The 22,329-nt window shown below is 37.5% G+C and overlaps 2 protein-coding genes across 3 annotated transcripts in view; both read left to right on the top strand.

The window, feature by feature from the left end:
• LOC115754607 (coatomer subunit alpha-2) overlaps positions 1 to 22,329 on the top strand; it is a 496,428-nt gene that overhangs the window by 356,102 nt on the left and 117,997 nt on the right. The gene's annotated exons all lie outside the window — the stretch shown is intronic.
• On the top strand, positions 10,040 to 12,170 carry LOC115754612 (B-box zinc finger protein 20-like). 2 transcript variants are annotated; one of them, XM_030693684.2, is made up of 3 exons: positions 10,040 to 10,473; positions 10,802 to 11,215; positions 11,667 to 12,170. In XM_030693684.2, exons 1-3 carry the CDS (start codon positions 10,288 to 10,290, stop codon positions 11,883 to 11,885), a joined length of 819 nt encoding a protein of 272 aa, XP_030549544.1. In that variant the 5' UTR covers positions 10,040 to 10,287; the 3' UTR covers positions 11,886 to 12,170. The 2 variants fall into 2 exon arrangements, with proteins under 2 accessions (XP_030549544.1, XP_030549545.1); XM_030693685.2 differs by having other exon boundaries at positions 10,043 to 10,473; positions 10,802 to 11,210; positions 11,667 to 11,810.

Below are 22,329 nucleotides of genomic sequence, written 5' to 3'. Positions count from 1 at the left end.
ATTCTTCATGTATCCCGCTCGGGTGTCGATTCCTCACGTACATTCCATGTGTGTTAATCCTTCATGTAATCCAAGCGTGCACCGCCTTCTCACGTGTATAGCATGTCTTTCAAGAGGTGAAGTATTTTGAATGCCAACATGAATTGACCATATCCAAGCATTTGCTTTTACACATGGCCTCATCAACCCCCATTTGATTGAAATAAAATCACTATAGAATCGTATATACTATTTAGGGTTAATATCCCGAAAAACCCTAAATTAGTACACTTATTATAAATTTATCCAAAATAAATTTTTTGACCACAAAAAATCTCAAACTGGTATACTTAAGATAAATTTACCCTTTGTTAATGTTCGTTAAATTGAGTTAATATCACGAAAACTCCAAACTGGTATATATTTGACAAATAGAGGGTGAAAATCACAAATTAATACACCTAGTAACTAGCACATCTCATCTAACTCAAGCAATCGATAGTAAAATTTAACGAAAACTAACAAATGATAAATTTATTACAAATATACCCATTTAGAATTTGTGGTGATAAAAAAATTAATTTAAAATAAATTTATTACTAATATATCAATTTAAGCTTTTTCATTGAATTAATCCTACTTTTCAACCATTATTTCTTCAACCAACCGCAACTTTTGAACGCAGACCACGGGAGAGAAGCCTCGAAACTACACACGACCCTTTTGATTATTGCTTCTTCTTTTTCTTCCTTATCTTTCCGATTGCCGACAACTCGCATATATCTCTCTGTGCTGTTTATACATTCAGAAGATCATATCGTGATCATCATCCGAATCCACATCTGGCAAAAGTGAAAATTTGTCGTCTTTTGGCGTTGGCCTAATCCCTCCCGCCTCCTTTTTCTTGCGTTCCCATTCGATTTCAACTTGTGTCGCCATCACGTTCCCGGGGTGGGCGCCGCCCATCTTGCACGGCACGTCGTCCTCTTGCCAATTTGCAAGGAATTAAATTGAGTTAATGGGCTAGGCATGTCGTCCCCCAACTTGTAGCGACTAATGATGTGGTCGTAGTTGTTATCTTGTGAACTTCCAATCACTAGTTCGCTACCTTGTTCAAACCTCTAGTTGGGAGATGTCGATTTGTTTGATGTTCTCCCTTTTTTTTGGTCGAACAAACATTGGTCTCGCCCTATTTTATATCGAATTGTTTGTGTTGTATTTTGTTAGTAACAAAGCATTGGATGGTATAGAAAGAGTATCGTTAGATTCGGATGATCTCCTCTATTGCCCCTTGGATAGCCATCTTATTTTGTTCTACGGTGCACCACTCACTAGAACTTTGTTTTTGGTATGGCGTAGCACATTTGTGGTACACACTACATACGCCAAAATGCGACAAATTGGTACCACATTGTTTGGTACCATATTTCAGAACAAGAACATGATACCACAAATTAGGTCCCCTTCTATGCATTGGTGCCCCAACTCATCGCAGCAATTCCAAGATACCATTCTGGTGTACCATGCATTGAGACCTGATTCGCGATGCCGGATGTCACGTTCTAGTATTGTATCCTAAAATGCAAAAACTAGTGCTGGATGAAAGGGCGTATGTACCACAAATGATGAGATGCACCACCCTTTCACCTGGGAAATATTATCCAAAAAGTTCTAAATATATTGTAGCTTTTTCAATTCAGTATTAAGCCTTTTAATTTTGTTAAATTGAGTCCTAAACATTTTTGCTTTTGACAATTTAGTCAATCCAGCCAATAAAAATGAGTTCACCGGAGAAACTAAACTGCACATGATAAAAATGTTTAGGACCCAATCTCATGAAATTCAAACCTTCAAGACTTGATTACCCATTAGATCAAACGCTATTGATTGTTGGTGCAATTTTCTCTTCTTTATAGCAATGATCTTTTCACTGCGATGCTTTCGAGTGAGGTGTACATGTTTTCTATTGGATTTGGCAAATATTCCACTTTAGCACTTTGCAACATAGTTAACTACTTTACGTTCGTATTTCAAGGATGCTTAGAATCTTAGCAAAGCATTTTTAATGGACTCAGACCTTGATGATCTCTCCGACGAGCCAATTAGATACGAGGATCTCAAGACGCTTGTTGGCTCCTCCAAGTAGTGGGAGCAAAAGATCCAATTTGGAATATTGTAATGCTAAAAGAGCAAAAGATTAGCTTATGAAGAACCTAGAAATCGAAAAAGCGACAGGGAACACGCGCACACGAGTGATAAAAGTGAAAAAGACGTGGCAGTCACAACTATCCTACAGGGAGACATAAATCTTGAATCTTGATATGATGTTATTTTCTAGAACAAGTCTTTTATTTTCTAATGTCTAAGCTTAAATGATTTACTAATGCCTCATGCCGTAAAGTTTTACCCAACATGCACTACTTTTTGCTGGGGAGACCAATCATTTCATTGAAAAATGTGCCACATCAATTTGAAACAAGAATGAGCCCCAATTTGAAATTCCAATGTCAATACCTTGTAGCCTTATTTTTGCTACATCGTCCAATCTTTAAAGCATACATGCCTATAGCCAATGATATAAGTGGAATCGAACACCGTCCTTCAAAAGGCTCTAGCAAAAGTAACACGATTGTTATAGCATTGACGATTTTTCACATTACCAAGACCAACTCAATGGGACATCGTCTCCCAAATCACTAGATATTCTATGCAAGTTTTAGTGATCATACGCTATGTTTCTATACGTGAGATAGAAGCATACAAGGACACATGAGTAAAGGAGCCATGAACCACAAATTACTGGTGAACATTTAAGCAAGTAAATCATTATCAACATCAATACAGCCAGCCAAATCACTTGACAACTCAATTTTACAGATCGGATTTTGTATACGCAATATACATTTTTTTTAGTTTTCTATGAGTCCATCATGTGAGCCATCGGATCCGTCGTCCCATCCACGAGGTAAAGAACCATTGCGGGCAAGTCGGGGTTACAAAGCTAAGAAACCCGAATATTGGAGAAATTGAGGTGTGCATGTAGCTATGGTGTGCCTAATGCAGATAGACCATTTGTTTTGGTATGTGTCAAATTGAATTTCATGCTGCAAATCGATTAGCTATACGTAGCAGTAATCCTCATCTATCCTAGAAATTTTCCTAAACAAGGTCAATAGTCAATGCCCTAAAATAGCACTAGGAAGGCACTCAAAAGTAGGGTAGATGAGAATCTCAACCAGTAGGAAGGCGAAGGTTCTTTTATTTGAATAGAAAAAAATTTGACCTCGGGTGAGTTTGTTTGCAAAAAACTTCGTGATAAAGAAAAATACTTTTCGAAAAATCATTTTCTAGAAAAATGGGTAGCTTTCCTTTGTTTGATGATATTTGACCAAAAACATGTTTGTTATTTGGATTTCTTTTTAAAAAAATGATTTCAATCTCATGATTTTATCTCGAACCAAAAGAAAATTAAAATTTTAAATTCATTATTCTTTTTCTTTTTCTTTTTCTTTTTCTTTTTCCTCAATCGGTTGCCGGACCTTGACAACTGCTAGCGAATGGTCACAAGAGCTCGAGCCTTGTCGGCCTCGAGCGAGCTAGCTCGCCAAAACAAAGACACCCTCCATTGGATGACTCTTTCCCTTTTTCCCTAGCTTTGGCCCTTAACTGCCTTGCCGTGGAGCAGGGAACTCAACGTCGAGTGAAATTAACTCATTAGAATCCGCCCCTCGAAGAGAGTGAAATGGTACGAATGCTTGTGCGCTCATGATATTCATAATATGCACAAATTAAGACAAAATATGTGAAATTTTTTAATCACTTTAGGAAATATGCTTATTTGCATCGAAAATTGATCAATTTTTTATTATTATATACATGTGATAAACTTAGTCGATAAGAATATAATTCGTTCATTTATGAATAGAATTAGCGAAAGGGCCGTGCTATTTCCACTCTCATTTTGGATAAGACACTCATTTTTTTCAATCAATAGACCTAAATACCCTTCTCTCTCTTTTCAATATATTGTTTCTTTTTTTGTCATCTTAACCAACATAACGCTTTTATTTCTATCTCTCTTAAATTATCAATTTCACAATATAACCGTTAAATTATACCATAAAAAATATTATCCTATCATTCATCATGTTACCACTTTGTCCAGAGAATTGCATTATTTTAAATTTTTCTTCTCATTTTTCAATTATAAAAGTTATATAAAAGGTTAGAAATTTCTAGTTATAATGGCTTATGAACACACAATTAATTGTCTATTTGTTAAAACTTTATTTCAAAGTTGAAAATTATAACTCAATTTAATTATCTATCAAATTTTTTTACCTTGTGGGTGAGTTTACGGAATTAATTTATAGGTTTCTAAAACTAAGCATTGATTATTTGTACTTTCTTTTAAGCTTTTCATATTTTAACATGAATTACAAGATGGTGTTGAAAATTTATTTACACATTTTGCACTTTCAAAATCACGCAAGATTTTTTTAGGGAAAATATTTTAAGCATATTTTAAAGTTTTGATCCATTTGCTATGCAATTGAATATACAATCGCTATTATCTAGTTCCTTCATAACGTGAGTTTTTTTTTTGTCGAAAATTCATAACGGGAGTTTTTTTTTTTTTTATCGGACATAACAGGAGTTAAACAGCAAAAAATTTCATGTTTTCCCTTTATGCGTTTATCCTTTACTAATATTTATGTACGGTTTGAATATAAATATGTCTGACGTTTGATCACACTTTTAACAAATTAACCTTTTTCATATGTTGATCAATTTTCTTTTCCACTTTTTATCAAGATTAGCTAAATAATTGAATTCTATTTTCGACTTAGAAATGTAGTTTCACTCACACTATTCAGAAAAAAGTCACTTAATTGTATGTTCATAAGCCATCATAAATATAAATTTATTATGAATGAAAATGTGAAACCATTAATTAGAATTGACAATGTTCTCTAGGGAAAATGATAATAAGATATGGTAAATTGATATTTTGATACATGAGCATTTGTATTGTGAAACTAATGAGAGACATTATAGAAATAAAGGCAATTTGGTGTATTAGCTTGATTAAAAAAAAAAAAAAGAAACAGTAAATTGAAGAGAGAGAGAGGAGGGCATTTTGGTAAGTTGATTGAAAATATGAGTGTTTTAGTCAAAATGGGGGTGGAAATAGCGCTATCCTTAGCGAAAACGTGAGAAATTGACAACTTGAATGAATCAACAAAGAGTGGAGTCGACAATCTCCGATGCAACCATCAAAGAAGTAACTGACAATATAGTGGAACAAAGCAATCGTCAAGATAGTGGAATTGAAGAAATTGTCAAGATAATAGAGTCGATACAAACGTCCGATAACAATTTGTAACCTTTGTTTGTAACTTCCATTTGTAAACTCCATCTATAACATCCATTAAGAACCGTCATTGTAAGCTTCAAATTCAAATAGCCACATTCTACTCTTCGGAGACCGCTCCTACACAAATCAAACAAATTTACTATTTTTTAGTATTGTACTTTCCTGCGCTGCTATTATAATTTTCCAAACTCATGTTATCGACTAAATTTCGGTGTGAATCTCTATCTTAAGTATTGCGTCGTCGATTAAATTTCAGCATAGTATGGTAAGTTTTCCAGGCTTTGTGGTCGGTGAAATTCTAGTATAGTTTGTTTATGATAGTTCTACTGTGAAGTTTGTATATTCCAAACCTTGTCATCAATTAAATTCTGGCTTGGTTTGTGTCTGTACAAATCTACTGAAATTTAAGGTGTTGAATTCCTTATTTGATTGGATATTTCCTGTTCGGAGTCGCCACAAAATTTATTTTTCTTTAATTAAAATCAAAAGTTGACTTTTAGTGGAAGATATTTCACAACGGGAAAAACTTCGACGCTACAATTTTAATGGAAGTATTTTGACAAATATACACACATATTAAATATGTGAGATTTACTCGATTGTCGTATTGATGAGTTTGAAATTATTATTTGATTTGTTGCTACTTGTAGTGAGCCACAGACGGGGAAGGGACAAGCCACGGGCTGTCTACTCCCTTTCCCCTCCACTCCCAACAATAATCATAGCAAGCATAAAAAGAAAATATTTAAATTTTAATGGTTTTTGAGCTGTAAACTTTGCCTTCCTACCCCCAAAGTTTAGGGGATTAGTTAACCAAGCCCTTGAATTTTTATATAGACTGTTTATGTGATTTTTCTTTGTCACTATTCGTTAACTATGTATAAATAATTTTTCTCGTATTCAAGTTTGCGAAAAAAAATCCTTTACTTACTTTGACATAGGAATTGTGGCTCCAAAACTACTTGTGCTTTTCCTTAGGCTTAATACCCTAAAAAATTTTCAATTTTAACTTCTATCTCAATTACACCTTTTGTCTCATGAAAAACCTCAAACTTTAGGTTCGGTCCCAATTTTACCCTCAATTTTTTGTATCTCGTAAAAACCCCTCAACTTCAGGTTATATTCTAATTCTATCATATACTCTTTTTTGTCCTATGAAGAAATATCTACTTTAGGTGTTGTTCCAATTTTACCATCCAGCCCTAATTTTATTCTAACATTTTTGTAGTCACATAAAAAATCACAAATTGTTACTTAGAGTCACAAATTTGTCCCAATCAACCGTCCATCCAAAATTTCTCCTCGCAATCGAGAAATGGAAAACTCCCAAGTATGAGCTATTCGAATATCCGGAGCGTGAGCTCTCTGTCCGTGAGAGATGGAACATTCCCAAGCACAAGAGATCGAGAATTGAGCACAATATCACTAAGGGCAATTTTGATGAAAGGTTAACGGAAGTAGATTTAGGATTTAAGTAAAAGTTGATGATTTTTTACGAGACCAAAAAAATTACAGTAAATTTGAAACTAGATTTAAAGTTGAGATTTTTTTATGAGACAAAAAAATTTAGTATAGAATTGGTGCTGGACCTAAAGTAGAGGCTCTTTTATGAAACTACAAAAAATTTAGGATAGGATTGGGACTCAACCTAAAGTTTGAGGTTTTTTATGGAACAAAAAAAATTTATAATAGAATTGAGACCGCACCTAAAGGTGGATGTCTTTTATAAAAGAAAAAGTAGAAGTGGGATAAAAGCAAAAGTTTGAGTTTTTTTGGGTATGAGAGCCTTTTTCCTTAATATAAGCATCTTAGATAAAGTTTAAATTTGAAAACTTTCTAAACTTGTCTTATATTTAATACAGATCTACATGAGTGAATTGATTATAGGTATATTAAATGTGGGATGAGCATAAACGACAAATCGGGAATAGCTCGGATCGAACAAAATTGGCCAGTTGGGTCCAATTTTTGGGGGTTCTGATCTAATTCCTAGTTCCATAAAATTGGAACGGGCTATGGTTGGTTGGTGTGGTTTCCGATTCGATAGAGGGGGGAGACTGGACCTCCCAGGCCAAAACAGAATAATTTTTTTAAAAAAAATTTATTAAATGTAAACCTAAACGACCAAATTCTAAAAAAAAAAATCCTCAACTTTATATTTAGTCCCAATTATATTCCTAACTCTTTTTTATCTCAAAAAAATCTTCAACTTTCAATTTAGTCTCAAATTTATCTCCAGTTACTCTCCATCCAAACCACCACTAGTCATCTGACTTTCACGTAGGAAATAAATTCACGTCCCTGTTGACTTGGATTTGAAGTACTGTTCATCATCCCTATCCTCCCAACCCTTATCCAAATCTTTTCCTCCTTTTTTTTTTTCCTCTCTTTCCTTTTTATTTTCCTTTTTCTCCATCTGACCCTGCAAATCAAAGCATGGTCGGAACTCGGACCAAAACAAAAACATCACCGAAGCTAATCAAGACGACAAAGAGTCCCGCCCTCCCTCTATTTTGTTAACGCCTCCGTCATCTTCGTCATCTTCACCGTCCTCTGCTACCTCCTCTCCCATTGGCGCGAGAAGATCCGTTCCTTCTCCCCACTCCACCTCCTCTCCGCCTCGGATCTCGCCACCCTCTTCGCCTTCGCGGCCTCCTCCGTCTACCTCCTCTATAGGCTAAGGAGGTCTTGAAGCCGTTCGTCAGCAAACAGATGGTGGCAAGGTCAAGCTCGGTTACAGGGAATCACGAAGAGGGTCGATTTGGGTTCGAGCTCGAACGAGCGAGACTTTGCTTTTCTTAAGGATTGCACACACAGTCCTTGCTTGCGCAGGGGTTCGCAAAAGAGAGTAATAAAAATGAGTTCTTGAGTCGTGAATTCGAACGTCCAAATGGATCCGACGGACATGCTTTGCAAGGTCAGAAGGAGAAGAAGGAAAATAAAAAGGAAAGAGAGAGAAAAAAATAAAAAAAGAGGAAAGATCTGGATGAGATGATGAACAGTGCTTCAAATCCAAGTCAGCAGGGGGCGTGAATTTATTTTTTTATGTGGAAGTCAGATGACTAACGATGGTTTGGACGGAGAGTTAACTAGGGATAGATTTGGGAATAAATTTAAAGTTAGAGGATTTTTATTGAGACAAGAAAAAGTTGGGAATATAATTGGGATTAGATTTAGAGTTGAAGATTTTTTATGGAATTTGGTCAAACCTAAATATAAGATACTTAGGATTCTTAGTATGACTTCAAAATTTAGTGACAAAGTGACGCAATTAACCAGAGGCAGTCCAATATATACGTCATTCATGAGAAAAATTTAATGACAAATCACGAAAAAATGCGATCAATCCAATAATTGGATCGCCCAAGACCGGATCCAGATTGGTCCAATTGCTTGACCCTAATCCAGTTCCGGATCTAGGATAGAATTAGATCGGATGGGGAACCGATCACCCCTAATTTAATATTGAGAATGAGTTATGTCATTCCAATTAATATTTTCAAAGCACGGTGTGAGAAGCTTGTTGTTTTCATTTCATTAAAAAGTGAAAATGTTTCTTAGATTTCCCCGTTAAAACTTAAAATATTATTAAATATAATTACAAAAAATTATATATGAATTTACATGTCAATATTCGGGCGCTGTGAAAATTTCGGGAGTTTAGGATTCGAAAAAGAAAATAAAATGTGTTAGCCACAAGCTTTACATGAAACAAATAACAAAAGTTTATTCAAACGAGTATTAAGTATTGTCTAAATGTTTTTTTTTTTCTCTGAAGGCACTTTTTAATTTGTGCATTATCTTTGATTGGAGAGGGCATGATCATACAGCTTTCTGTCATAATGAATACACAGTCATAAAAACTAGAGAGAAAATGCCCATGTCATAACAGTAGCCACATTCATTGTCAACTTGTTCAAGGGTATTGAAAGAGCCAGCTCTGGTCTGTCAAAAAAGCTCTCTCTCTCTCTCTCTCCATCTAATATAGTAGTTGAGGCGGATCAGTAAATGCGCGTGTCAATGCTTACCATGCTCTCTCAATCTCTCCCACAGCATGAGAGTGATAGTAGGAGTCCTCGGTTCTCGGCCCGATCCAGTCCCATCCTAAAATCGGGAACCAGACTAGGAGGATCGGTTCTCAGCTTGAAGGATCAGGAATTGAACCGGATGATCTTGAGATTGGACTGGTCAATATTCGGGTGGTCTAACCATGGGACCGATCACAATTTTTGTGATTTGTCGCTAAATTTTTCTAGCTGGCGACATATACAACATACCACCTCTCATTAATTGCATCGCGTTGTCACTAAATTTAGAAGTCATGCTAAGCATCTTAGGTTTACGTTTACGTTTACATTTAGGTAATTTCTTTTAAAAAAATGTTATTCTGTCCGATTCTCCTCTAGAACCGGGAGTCGGACTGACCGTAACCGGTTCCCGGGAACCAATCCAAAGCCCTCACCGGACCAAATAGGACGATCCGGTTCGATTTGGGCGGTTCTTGATTCGATCGGTTCATTATGTTCAATCCACATGATAGTTTTTTTGTTTTTTATCATATGAAAGTCGCCACCAAAACTAGACCTTTTCAGCTTGGGGAAGGGAACAAAAGGAGAAAAGCCATCCTTACCAAAAAAAAAAAAGGAGAAAAGCCATATTCTCATACCCAACTTGCTTCCTCATCTCAACTCAAGAAGAACAAGAAGAGGAGAGAGAGAGAAAGAGATCATCCGGAGACTTCTACCAAGAAAAGTGCCCCTTCTCTTAGCTGTTCAGCCATTACCCTTAAAGCCTCGCCCATACCATTTTGTCTCTTCTTCCCAATTCAATAGCGCCCTTTGCATCTGCAAGTGAGTCAAGGACACTTTTTGAGGAAAAAGTACCCAGACAGAGAGAGAGAGGGGGGGAGTACAACACGAAGCTAGAAGAGAATGAAGATCCAATGTGACGTTTGCGACAAAGACGAAGCCACCATCTTTTGCGCTGCAGACGAAGCCGCCCTCTGTGACCACTGTGATCGCCGTGTCCACCATGCCAACAAGCTCGCCAGTAAACACGTGCGATACTCTCTTCTCCATCCAACCTTCAAACAGTCCCCTCTCTGTGACATCTGTCAGGTAAATACCATAAAAACATTTCTTGTTCCCTTTTTACTGGTTTTCAACAATAACCGATTCAATTTGAATGGCCTGTTTCGGAATCTGTCCCGAACGATGAATTTGTCCCGAACGAGATGAAATTTGTCCTACTTTTGCACTAAATGATGCAGAGCAAGTTGCAGAATGTTGGTTACATCCCATTTTTCTCTAGAAATTTGCTAAGTGTCGGGTACAGAACCCCAAGGGAAGCAGTTGTAGCGAAATTTAGACACTTCCTTTATGTTGAAAACACAACTGCAGTGGTAGTCCTTCCATCATTTTCAGTAATTTTAGTCTCTTGTTTCAGGAGAGGCGAGCATTGCTTTTTTGCCAAGAAGACAGAGCGATCCTGTGCAGAGAATGTGATGTTCCAATTCACAGATCCAACGAGCACACCCAAAAGCACACCAGGTTTCTTCTAACCGGGGTTGAGCTCTCTGCTTCTTCATCCTCGAGCCAAGCCTCATCGTCATCCAGTGCATTGAGCACAGACATGAAGAGCTCCAGATCCTCGGCAAAGAGACAGAATTGCTCGCCGTGTTCAGTGTCGACAGCCGGGAGCAGTTTGCCGTTGGGAGCTTACCAAGACGAGAACCACACCAGCGAGGCCGGCTCGATCTCGACGAGCAGCATCTCAGAGTACTTGATGGAGACTTTGCCTGGGTGGCGCGTGGATGAGTTTCTTGATCCTTCATCGACAGCTTCGAATAGTTATTGTAAGGTTTGCATGACACTCATGGAGTATCCGCTCTATTTCCGATTGAGATTATTGCAATTTACTCTGATATCGTTGCCGGGTCAGTCTGATTTCGTTAAGATGTCTGTCGGGTCGGACCAATTTGAATAATTTGTTAGTTCCATGACTCGGAAAAGCTTCACTTTATCATAAGTAGGAATTGGAAAGTACAGATGATACCAACGAGAAATCTGTTGCTATGCTAAAGAACAATTTGGTTTGGTTCACTTGTCATTTGAGTTTGATCTTTCTCTGGTCGTTTTCAAGTCCAATAGTCTTTCTTATCATGCTCAATTTTGAAGTACCGAAAAGTGGAGCTCTTCATTTCAGTGAATTTGGGCTGGTTTGAGCGCGACATATATTTTAGCCGACGCTTATCAATAATTAAGGAGTAAACGTTAGAGGAGTTGCTGATGCTGGACTGGATTTTATGCAGACTTTTGATCACAAGTCGCCGGCGATAGATCCCGACTTCGAGAGCGACACGAGCTCCTCTGCCTTGAAAGATTTTTGTAAACCACTCCGCCAAAGTTCCTCATCTCTCTCTTCCGCCTTTCTCCGGCTCAAGGTCCTTTCTTTTCATGGAATGGATCGGCAAGAGAAGGCAATGAGCAACAGAATCATCAAGAAACAGAGTGATGATGGTTTTCTTTAAGGAAAGCTCATATCAGCTTCCCTTCTCCCATAATTCTCAGGCTTTTTTAGCTACTGCGTTGAATCTACAACCCTTGTGCAATTTTTTCCTGTGTTTTCTGCATTGTTTTATTTGTTTTAACGGTTCCTCATGATCTCCTGTTCAAAGGGTAGGTTTGTTTTTTCCCCCCCTGATAACCACAACAATGAAAAAGGAAAATAACCCTTTTTTGTTCTTCAGATCTCTGGAGAAGTTCATTTAGGTAAATCTTCCTACAAAATAGTACATTTGTTCATTCAATGTGGCGAAAAAAGAAGTTTTCGCCGTATTGTATTCTGGAGATTTTTCCGTAAACTGAGGTGAAATACCGTGAAATATGCCGATGCCGGTTTATTCTTTTGGCACGGATAGTTAGCTGCTCAGTGCAGACAACAATCGATCAAGCATTGAAACTGAACTAAAGCCATGGTTGTCCCCATTCAAAAATAGCCCGAAAGGATGGTGACCAGCTTTGTGCTCAGATTGGACCAAGTTACATGCTAATTTCATCAGCTCTAGTAGCTGACAGCTTCGCATGATTCCAACTGGGCACGGTGGGGATGGACACTGGACGAGAAATGGAGTGTCACAGATGAAAATGAGAAGAAGCCGACAAGTAGTTTTGGCTGGAAAGTGAAGTGGGATCAAGAAAATATTGGCCCATGAAGATCTTGAAAGACAGAACCTTATCGATTTTTACTTTCCATCCACAGCCGCCACAAATATCATCGGCGGCTGCTGCACCTCAGCCTCTTGATGATCAAATGCTTCATTTATTTTGCGAAAAACAAGTGATTTATTAAAAAAAATTTAAAATAATTATCCGTTTCACATACAAAAATAAATAAATAAAAATATTTTCATCGTCCACGAAAAATTTTGAGACATAAACTATTATCGATAATGAATATATTTTTTATCAATTAATTATTTCAATTTATACAAACGATTATTGTTAGGAATTTTTTTTTCAAATTATTCATTTTAGCTTTACTGAGATCAATAATTGTTGCAAAAAACGCTAAGAAATGCGCGAATTTAAGCGCGAAATACCAAATGATGAAAGTAAAATAAAAAAACGCACAAAACACAATATACGTGGAAAACCTAAAAAGGGAAAAACCACAGGAGATAGGGGTTTCACTATCTTCAATAACAAATACAAACGTACAATCAAATATCTAAAGGTCTAATAAAAAAATGTGAAAACAAAGGATTTCGAGACAGAAGCAAAAAGCTCGGGGCAAAAGCGAAAGTAAGCGTTACAATGTAATATGCAACATATCCCTTTTATAGCACCCTCTTAAAAACCCTAAAACAAAAGTATATGGTCCAAACTACTCTTATCTTTTATTTGAAAGTCAAAATATGAAAAATCTCCATCTTGACTTCAAATTTCCAGAAGAGCGTTTTACCAAATGTCACATGACCTCTCTCCCTCACCATCAAGAGTAACCACTCAAGACCACTCGCCAAACGGCAGAATCGACAACGCACACCCCTAAGCCTACGTGAGTGTGCTCGATATAGGAAACAAGGGATGAAATGCCACCAACTCCGCATAAGTAACTCGAATGGCAAAAAGACAAGTCCAAACAATGCTTGAATTTGGTCAAAGAAACTGGTTTGGTCAACATATTTGTTGGATTATCCATCATAGGTACTTTCTTCACTATAACGGTAGCCTTATCAACCTCATCACGCACAAAATGATACCGTATGTCGATGTGTTTTGTTCTCTCATGATACATCGCATTCTTGGTCAACTGGATCACAATTTGATTATTACAAAAGATAACAGAGGCTCCCTCCTATATCACCTTAAATTCTGCAACCAAACGCCTCGACCAAAGGACTTCCTTTGCAGCTTCCATTGCTGCCATGTGCTCTGCTTCGATGGTAGATAAAGCAATCGGCATCTTGCAAAGTTGCTCTCCAACTAACCGCGTAACCATTAAGCGTAAAAACATAACCTGTCAAAGATCTCCTTTCATCGAGCTCACTTGCAGAGTTAAAATCAACAAAGCCAACAACTGAATGCCCTATATCACAGCCTCTATCAAAGATCAAACCAACATCCGAAGTACCCCGGACATATCAAAGAATCCACTTCACCGCTTACTAGTGAGTTTTACCTAAATATGCCATATACCTGCTCATAACACTAACTGCTTGGGAAATGTTTGGGCGAGTGCAAACCATAACATACATAAGACTATCCACCGCACTAGAATATGGAACTCAAGACATCTCCTCTTCATCTTCTTTAGTTTTGGGTGACAAAGAAGCAAAGAGTCTAAAATAGAACACCAAAGGAGTACTTATCGGTTTAGCATTCTTCATGTGAAAGGTATAACTTCCTAACTTGTCTATCTCTGCGAATCTCCATACCTAGAATTTTCTTGGTAGCTCCAAGATCCTTCATCTCAAATTCCCTGCTAGGTTGCATCTTTAACAATTGTATCTCCGATATGTCCTTCGCTACAATAAGCATGTCATCCATATACAATAGCAAATAAACAAAAGAACCATCACGTAATCTCATATAATACACACAACTACCATGTGCACTTCGCGAATAGGCATAACTTTACATAAAGCTATCAAATCTCCTATAACATTACCACGGAGATTACTTAAGACCATATAAGGAGCATTTCAACGTGCAAACGTGATCTTCTTTACCCTCAACAACAAATCCAAAATAAGAATGCCCTTAGGAACCTCTCCTTGATACATATCGCATAGTTGATCCGAGGGAAAACTGTTACATCCTCAAATACCCTCCCGATGTTTCGGGCCTAATTCGTACTAACCAACTCACTGCTAATCTCAAAGACCTCTTATGGCATGTAAATTGTCTCTTCAAGCTCGCCATGCAGGAAAGCGGTCTTGACATCAAGTTGCTCAAGTTCTATATCATAAAGGACCACTAAAGCGAGAGCAACACATGAATGAAACTATATTTCATAATGGGAGAGAATACTTCATTAAAGTCTATCCCCTCCTTCCGATTAAAACCCTTCACTACCAAACGTACTTTTAATCTTTCATCTTCAACCCCTGGAATTCCCTTTTTTCTTTTGAAAATACACTTGCATCCAACAACTCTTTTTTCCTTAGGCAATTTGTCAAGATCCCAAGTTTCGTTCTTATCAAGACATTCTATCTCTTCATTCATCACAACAAGTCACTTCTCGGATTTAGAACAAATAATAGCTTCACGGAATATAGAAGGTTATTCAATACCAAGATCTTCAGCAACTATAAGAGCATATGTTACCAAATCAACAAAACCATACATCCGGGGAGGCTTAATTTTCCTTTTAGCTCTCCCTACAGCTAAAGTCTAAGATTGTTCAACTTCTTCTACTTCTTCTTTAATCGAATCTGCGTCTTGTTGCTCACTGTCACTTTCTGACAGTATAAGAACATCTTCAGAGGTTCTTCGTGGATATTCTACCTTAAACTCCACATCTTTTACTACATTCTCTTCCTGAATATCCGTAAACTCAATAACTTTTCTCCGATCAAGCATGGAATTTTCATCAAAAGTAATATCCTTACCGATTATAAACTTTGGTGACCGAGGGTCATAACACCACAATCTATATCCCTTAACACCATCTGCATAATCAGCGAAAATATCTTTCTTGGCTCATGGTTCAAGCTTACCACCTTTCACATATTAATGAGCGGGATATCCAAATACTTTCAAAACAGAATAATCAAAAGCTTTACCAAACCATATCTCATTTGGAATCTTACATTCAATTGCGGTCGAAGTAAAACGATTTACCGAATAACATGCCGTGTTATTTGGTAAATCTTTTTCAAAATCAACATTAGAAAACATACATCTAACTCTCTCTAAAATGTTCGATTCATGCGCTCCGTCATCCCATTCTGTTGAAGTGTATATCTGATTGTTCAATGTCGAATAATCCCTGAATATTGTTGACACCTAAATTTTGAATATATATTTTCTTTTTTTTGCACAAAAAAAAAATATAACTAATTTTAGTTCTAATAAAAAAAAATCATCTTTAGCATATTTAATTTTTACTCATGCATTGCATCTTGCATTGGACTATCGGTGGCACAAATTGGAACTTAAATTTCACGGGCGGGAGCAATAGGGCATTTTTGGCCAAGGCATTTGAAATGGGTGTGCCGAATTTGAATAAGTGTTGGACACTTTTAATTAATTATTCGAGCTCAAGATTGCGCAAAAAGCCCATACACACGTAAAATACGGCAAGCCCACATACATATTCCTTATAGCCGAATATTTTATTAGAAAATAGGAAAGAAATTGTGCAATTCGGCTAGCACATTTGCATGTCTCTTTGGCTGATAACTGCACTCCAAGAGGGAATATTTATCAAATATTCATATTTTTAAGATACACATCCAAAAGGATATGTGAATATTGCATTCTTGCCCATCAAGCTAGGCCAATTCTCTCTATAAATACAAGGTCCTAGCAAGAGATTAGGGGGGCTAGCTCGGAGAAAAAAAAAATTTCAGAAAATAGAGAAACACACGTGAGTTTTTGAGAGCAAAAGAAAGAAGGGTTCTCGGCAAAAACTTTTCCAATCAAGCTTGGAGATTCCTTCGGTGATTACTCCTATTGCACTAGGCGATTTTTTTTTTTTTTTTGGGCTATTTCTCTGCTGTATTTGGCGTTTCTTTTGCTGGTTTTTTGTATCGGGATGGACAACTACCTCTTTGCTTCTGATCTTCACCGATTCGACACTCCTTGCTGCACCGAAAAGGACTAACTTTGCAGTTTGACATCCCTTTATTTTCTGGTCTTCGGTGGTCCAATATCTCCACTACTGGTGCTATTGTTTGCCTGCTGTTCAAGGTACGGTATTGCTCCAACACGAAGCTGTTTTTGTGCCAAAATCGGTCCGAAAATTGTAATTTGTCCAATTGAACTTCCCCTGCATTGCTGCTGCCCTCTGTTGATCACGGGCCATTTAACCTCAACGTTGGTTTCTCTTGCTCGAACGTGTCCTCACCAAATTGATCCAAGGAGCGGAAGCTTGGAGTGCGAAATTTGGTCTAGTCCAAATTAGGAGAGCATAAATTTGCAAGATAAGGTAAATATTTCCTATATTCAAATTGAGTATTCACTTGCCTAATTCAAGCATATCTTGTCATATATTTGCATATCTCGAGTATATTGCATCAAAGTGGATATTTTTTCAAACTACGGGTAGATTAGGAAAATTTCCTTTCCTAATCCGCAACTTGTCATATGATTGAGAACGTCCATCTTTAGAATTATTGATGGAATACTCGATTAGGCAAGGATTTGGGTTCAATCGTTAAACGTAAGATTATGAATTAAAGATTGACTCAAATATTCGCCAAATATTTCAAAACTTGATTGATATATCCACTTTCTTGTTTGACATTGATTGACATATTCACTTTCCTCATTTGATTTGAATTGCTTGATTGTCATATTTTTTAGAATATACCCGTCGCATGATGTAATCTCCAAAATTCTAAAAAATTGCATTCATTCACTTTGCATATCTGAAAATTACATCTTTTAAAAAAATAACATCATGTAGATATTGCATATCTAATTTTTTATTTAGGTTAGATTGCATACTAGAATAGAAATTGCATGTTTAAATAGAATCTTATGTTTAAAATGATATGTCTTCAATATATTAGGGTTTAGGTCAATGTAAACTCTAAAATATACAAGATAAAAATTGTTTTGACATAGTTCTATTTTAGGAAATTAATTCATCCGAAAATATAAAAAAAAAATCATTCATTCTTGCCACGTCATCTTTGCCATGTCATACTAGGTTGCATTTTAGCTTAAATTGCATATTAGAATTGCATGTCTTCTTTTTAATTAATACACGTGTCACGTAGTTAATTTAATCATGGTCCTACTTGTGCATTCATTTAGTTTGCATGTAATCTAGTTTAGTCTTGCATTTAATCCATGTCATTGCATATAGTGTAGTCTCTCATGCATTCATATAAAAATCGAAAATTAAAAAAAAGAACTATTTTGTGTGGCGCATGCTCCCTTGATTATATTGACTTCCGGATGTTCATTAATTGATTGTGCACCCGCATGATAACCTTTGTTAGTGACTTAGGTTAAAATCAATGTTGCCTTCTCTAATGATTTTTCATGAAATAAAATGGTACCGAAAGGGCATTAGAGTAATCCGACGTAATCAAGTCCCCGAACTCTTAATCTCCGGTTCGTAGGAATAAAATAGTTCTCCCGCTATTTTATTTAGGTTTCTAATCAACCTACCATAAATGATTAGTGGCGGCTCCAAAATTAAAATATATTGCATGTTAATCAATTGAACCTCAAGTTGCGATTTGGTATGGACTTGGGAGAGTCCGAGTTAGGTTGGTTAAATAATTAACCTAATAATCCATTAGCCTAGAAATTTTCCAAATTTTTAGGTCGCGACAACTTAGCGACTCCATTGGGGACTTGAACAACTTGATTTTCTCGAAAATTTTTTTGATTAATCAATCACTTTAATTTTCAAAAAAATTAAAAGGCACCTTAGTGGACTTAGGCCGACAATTTCATGGAAAATCGCATTTTTGTTTGGCAATTGGACTCCAGGTAAGTCTTTAACCATAGTGTTAAATGATTTTGCAAATTGGGAGTTATAAGGGGAGGAGTGTTTGGCTAACCCTTTGTTTTGCAGATCGGTGTTTGGGATTGTTTGTTTAATTATGCACATTTTGAAGCAGTGATTGCTTCTTAATTATTGTGCATGATTAATTGCTTTAGCATTACACCACACACGACCCGTGGTCGGACCCGGGCCACTAGTTTTAGGATGGTATCGAAATTGGATCCTAACGTTCTCCGTGAGATCACGGTTGAAAGTTAGTCCGAATTCGATCCCGACTGTCTCTTCAAAAATGAGTTTCGAAAGTTAGAACCCACGCTCGATAAGATTACCAAAGTGGGGTTATAATTTTTAACTCGAGAAGCCGAAGTTGAAATGATCCGGCTAATCCTGGTTATATCGTGGGATCCTAATTAATCTTGATTATGTGCGCGAGATTGTCGCCTTGCCGTAAGTCTTTCACTTCATTTTGCCAGCCTTTAGGATAGTTAGAATAAGTTTAACTCACGACTCATATGCATGTCTTTGTGATTGGCATTTTCTCCCTAAAGGTGATAATTTCTTGAACCTATCTTTTTTTTTTTTCTTTCTTCCTTATCTTATTTTGGGTCAGTCCATGATCTAGGTTGATTTATTCAATATTTTTATGGATCATTGGAGTATTCTTGATACTGTTTATGTTATTGGTCTTCCTTAAAAAATTCTGTCATTCGAATTGGCCCACAAAGTCTTGATGAAAAAACATTTCCAAGATTCTAATCTATCACCTAAAAATTTTCGAATCGGTGCATTTTTTATGAGAACAAATCAATCTCGATTTCAGCAATTTTGGACGAAACTGACGGTTTTCCGAAATGGAGCATTGGTGTCTTGTTTACACTTTCACCTTGCTCACCCGTTGCACTCAAATGGAAAGAGTCTAGGCACATGTCATGGATTGACCTACCATTCTCATCAAGTGTACTTATTCATGTGTTTACTATTTTGAGGGATTTAGGTTGTTACGGATCCTCCACGAGAACCCTATGGCACACGGTCTAGGACAAGGAAGATGGCCGACAAAGCTGAAATTGCGGCGCTTGTTGAAGAAAAGGTGAAGGAACAAATGAAAGGACTAACCGAACAAATGTCCTTGCTGGTGGACATGTTCAAAGCCCAACAGCAGCAACAATCCAGTTCAAGTTCCCAATTGGAGATGGTTCCGCCGATGCGTCAAGGCCTTCGCTCCGATAAAGCTGTGGAAGTGGATGCCAACGAGACGTTACCCTTCGAGAATTTTATCATGACTAGAACTAATGCCATTGCACCTAATGTGACCACACCCCCTATGATCAATACTTCCTAGATTCCCGTGGCTGAACCATCAAATGATGAAAGTGCAAAGCTATTAGCCAAGCTTGATCAAAGGCTTCGCGAGGTAAATGGCTCGCACCACCTGCCTCCCATTGACTTCTCCATTTATGCTAAGGTGCAAGTGCCAGAAAAGTTCAAAATGCCAGATTTTGAGAAGTATGAGGGTACCTCCAACCCTATCCAGCATATTCGGATGTACCAATCATTGATGTATAAGTACATATCCAATGGCCCCTTCATGGTCCAAACTTTTCAAGCCAGCCTCAAAGATGCAGCAATGAGATGGTACATTGACTTTAAAATTAACCGGATGGAGAACTGGGAAGAGGCGGCCAATGCTTTTGTCAAGCATTTCAGATTCAACCTGGATATTACTGTTTCCGGGGAAGACCTTGAGTAAGCCGAGATGAAAAAGGGAGAGAATCTCAAGCAGTATGCCACTAGATGGAGGAATATCGCATCTCAACTAAGGCCCGAACCTCCGGAGCGTGAGCTAATGAGGCTATTTGTGTCTACTCTTCCCCAAGCTATGAGATCACGATTGGTAGGAACCGCAGCCCAATCTTTCGATCAACTCGTTATAATGGGTGAAGATATTGAGATTGCTATGAAGAGGGGATGGCTCGGTGATAATAGTTCAGCAAGCAAGCGTCCTCCAGTAAAGAAAGAAAGAACCGACAATGAGGTAAACATGGTCTATGCCCAAAAAGGCGTGGCTCAGAATCCTGGAAAGCGGTTTGCCGCTCAACAGCAAGCCGGCTCAGGTCAACAAAATCAGCGGACTTATCAACGTAAGCCTCGGCAATATACTCCTCTTCCTGGAACAGTGTCACGGGTTTTTGCTGTATTACAAAAGAAGGGGTTGTTGACATCAGAACCACAACAACCCAATCATGCATCCTTCCGCAACTATGACCCATCTAAGAAGTGTGACTACCATAGGGGAGAACCTGGTCATTCAACCGATGAGTGTGGGGTGCTAAAAAATCGAATCCAAGATCATTTAGACACAGGGGCATTTGTACTCCGGCCGACCACACAGCCAAATGTTCATAGTAATCCGCTACCCGATCATGGGGGCAATTAATCTTGTTTTTGGGGAGGCGGGCAAAGACCTAAATTAGTAACTTATTTATTTTTATGCAATCCCCTGCGTGGGATATTTCTTGCTTTTTAGGTGTTTATGTTGCATTTTCATTTCCTAAGTTGATTGTCAGAGTCAAATTTCTCACCGTCGAGGAGTTTTACGTGTTTTGAATTCAATAAGATGTAATTTGTTGAGTTATCAATAAAATTACAGATGTTTTTCATTATATTTTGAATCGTGTCGAAGTATCTCAAACTAACCCGATGACGATAACCAACGATAAAAAATATGTCATCTATGGTAAGTACTGAGGGTTGGGCTTCTCCAAGATATCTCGTCCCGAGGTTTTCTAAAATCAAAATGTTTTGTAAAATGTTTGAAATAATGATGCGTGCTTAACCCTGTTTATCTATTTGACTCATTTATTAGATGTTTCAGGAATTTCTAAGAGGCGGGCAGCAAATCGTGTATTAGGCCATTAGACAGTTGAAGCTTAATCATTGGGCCACGTCCCGACATGCATCCTAATCTTCAGAGGAACGTATCTCTCACTAAGTTTAATCATTCCTAAAAAATAATGTCCGATTTTCCTCCTCGCAGGATCAACGGAAGAAGCGATTATCATGAACTCCCAACTTGAGGCACATCCGGAGGCACTTCCAATCCCCCTTCATGGCAATGTCACGATCATTGGACATAATCCATTCTGATAGAAAATGGGGCAAATCGACAACAAACTCCGACTTGGGAAGGGAAGTACCTCTTTCTCTATCTTATGTTATTCTCAATGTGACACTCTTTTTCCTCCTTGCGGGAGCACATGATAAACATATAGTCATCTCCAAACAGCTAGAGCATCTCAAGTCCTCGATTGAGTGATCTCATGCGCATTTCTATCTCCCCATTCCTCGAGATTTCTTTCACATATGAATATACTTGATTTGCATTTTTTTTATTGTGAATAATTAAATCAAATTGAATTTCATTTCATCAAATTTTTGTCTGTATTGCAATTCTTCATTGGGAGATAATTTAAATCAAGCAATCTTTGTGGTCCAAATGATCATACCGAATGAGAAAATCTCGGGATGACGAAAGACAAGCCATTTCCATACACGTTCGGATCCCCAAGTGAGCTGAGTGAGAATTTCCATGCTCACAAGGTAAAGGGTTATCTCGCGAGAAGTATGACAACCAAGATGATATGAGGCATTTATTTCCTCTATCCAAACACTACAGGTTGCCCTTTACTAAACCCCTTTTGAACTGCAATCTCATTTGATACCCCTGTTAGGAACAACCCCATACTGGGGTAATTCTCGAATCAAAGAATAGTTAAAATTTT

The sequence above is a fragment of the Rhodamnia argentea genome, chromosome 5 (genome assembly GCF_020921035.1).
Source record: "Rhodamnia argentea isolate NSW1041297 chromosome 5, ASM2092103v1, whole genome shotgun sequence".
In the NCBI taxonomy this organism is placed as follows: domain Eukaryota; kingdom Viridiplantae; phylum Streptophyta; class Magnoliopsida; order Myrtales; family Myrtaceae; genus Rhodamnia; species Rhodamnia argentea.
This window is presented reverse-complemented; position numbering and strand designations above follow the sequence as displayed.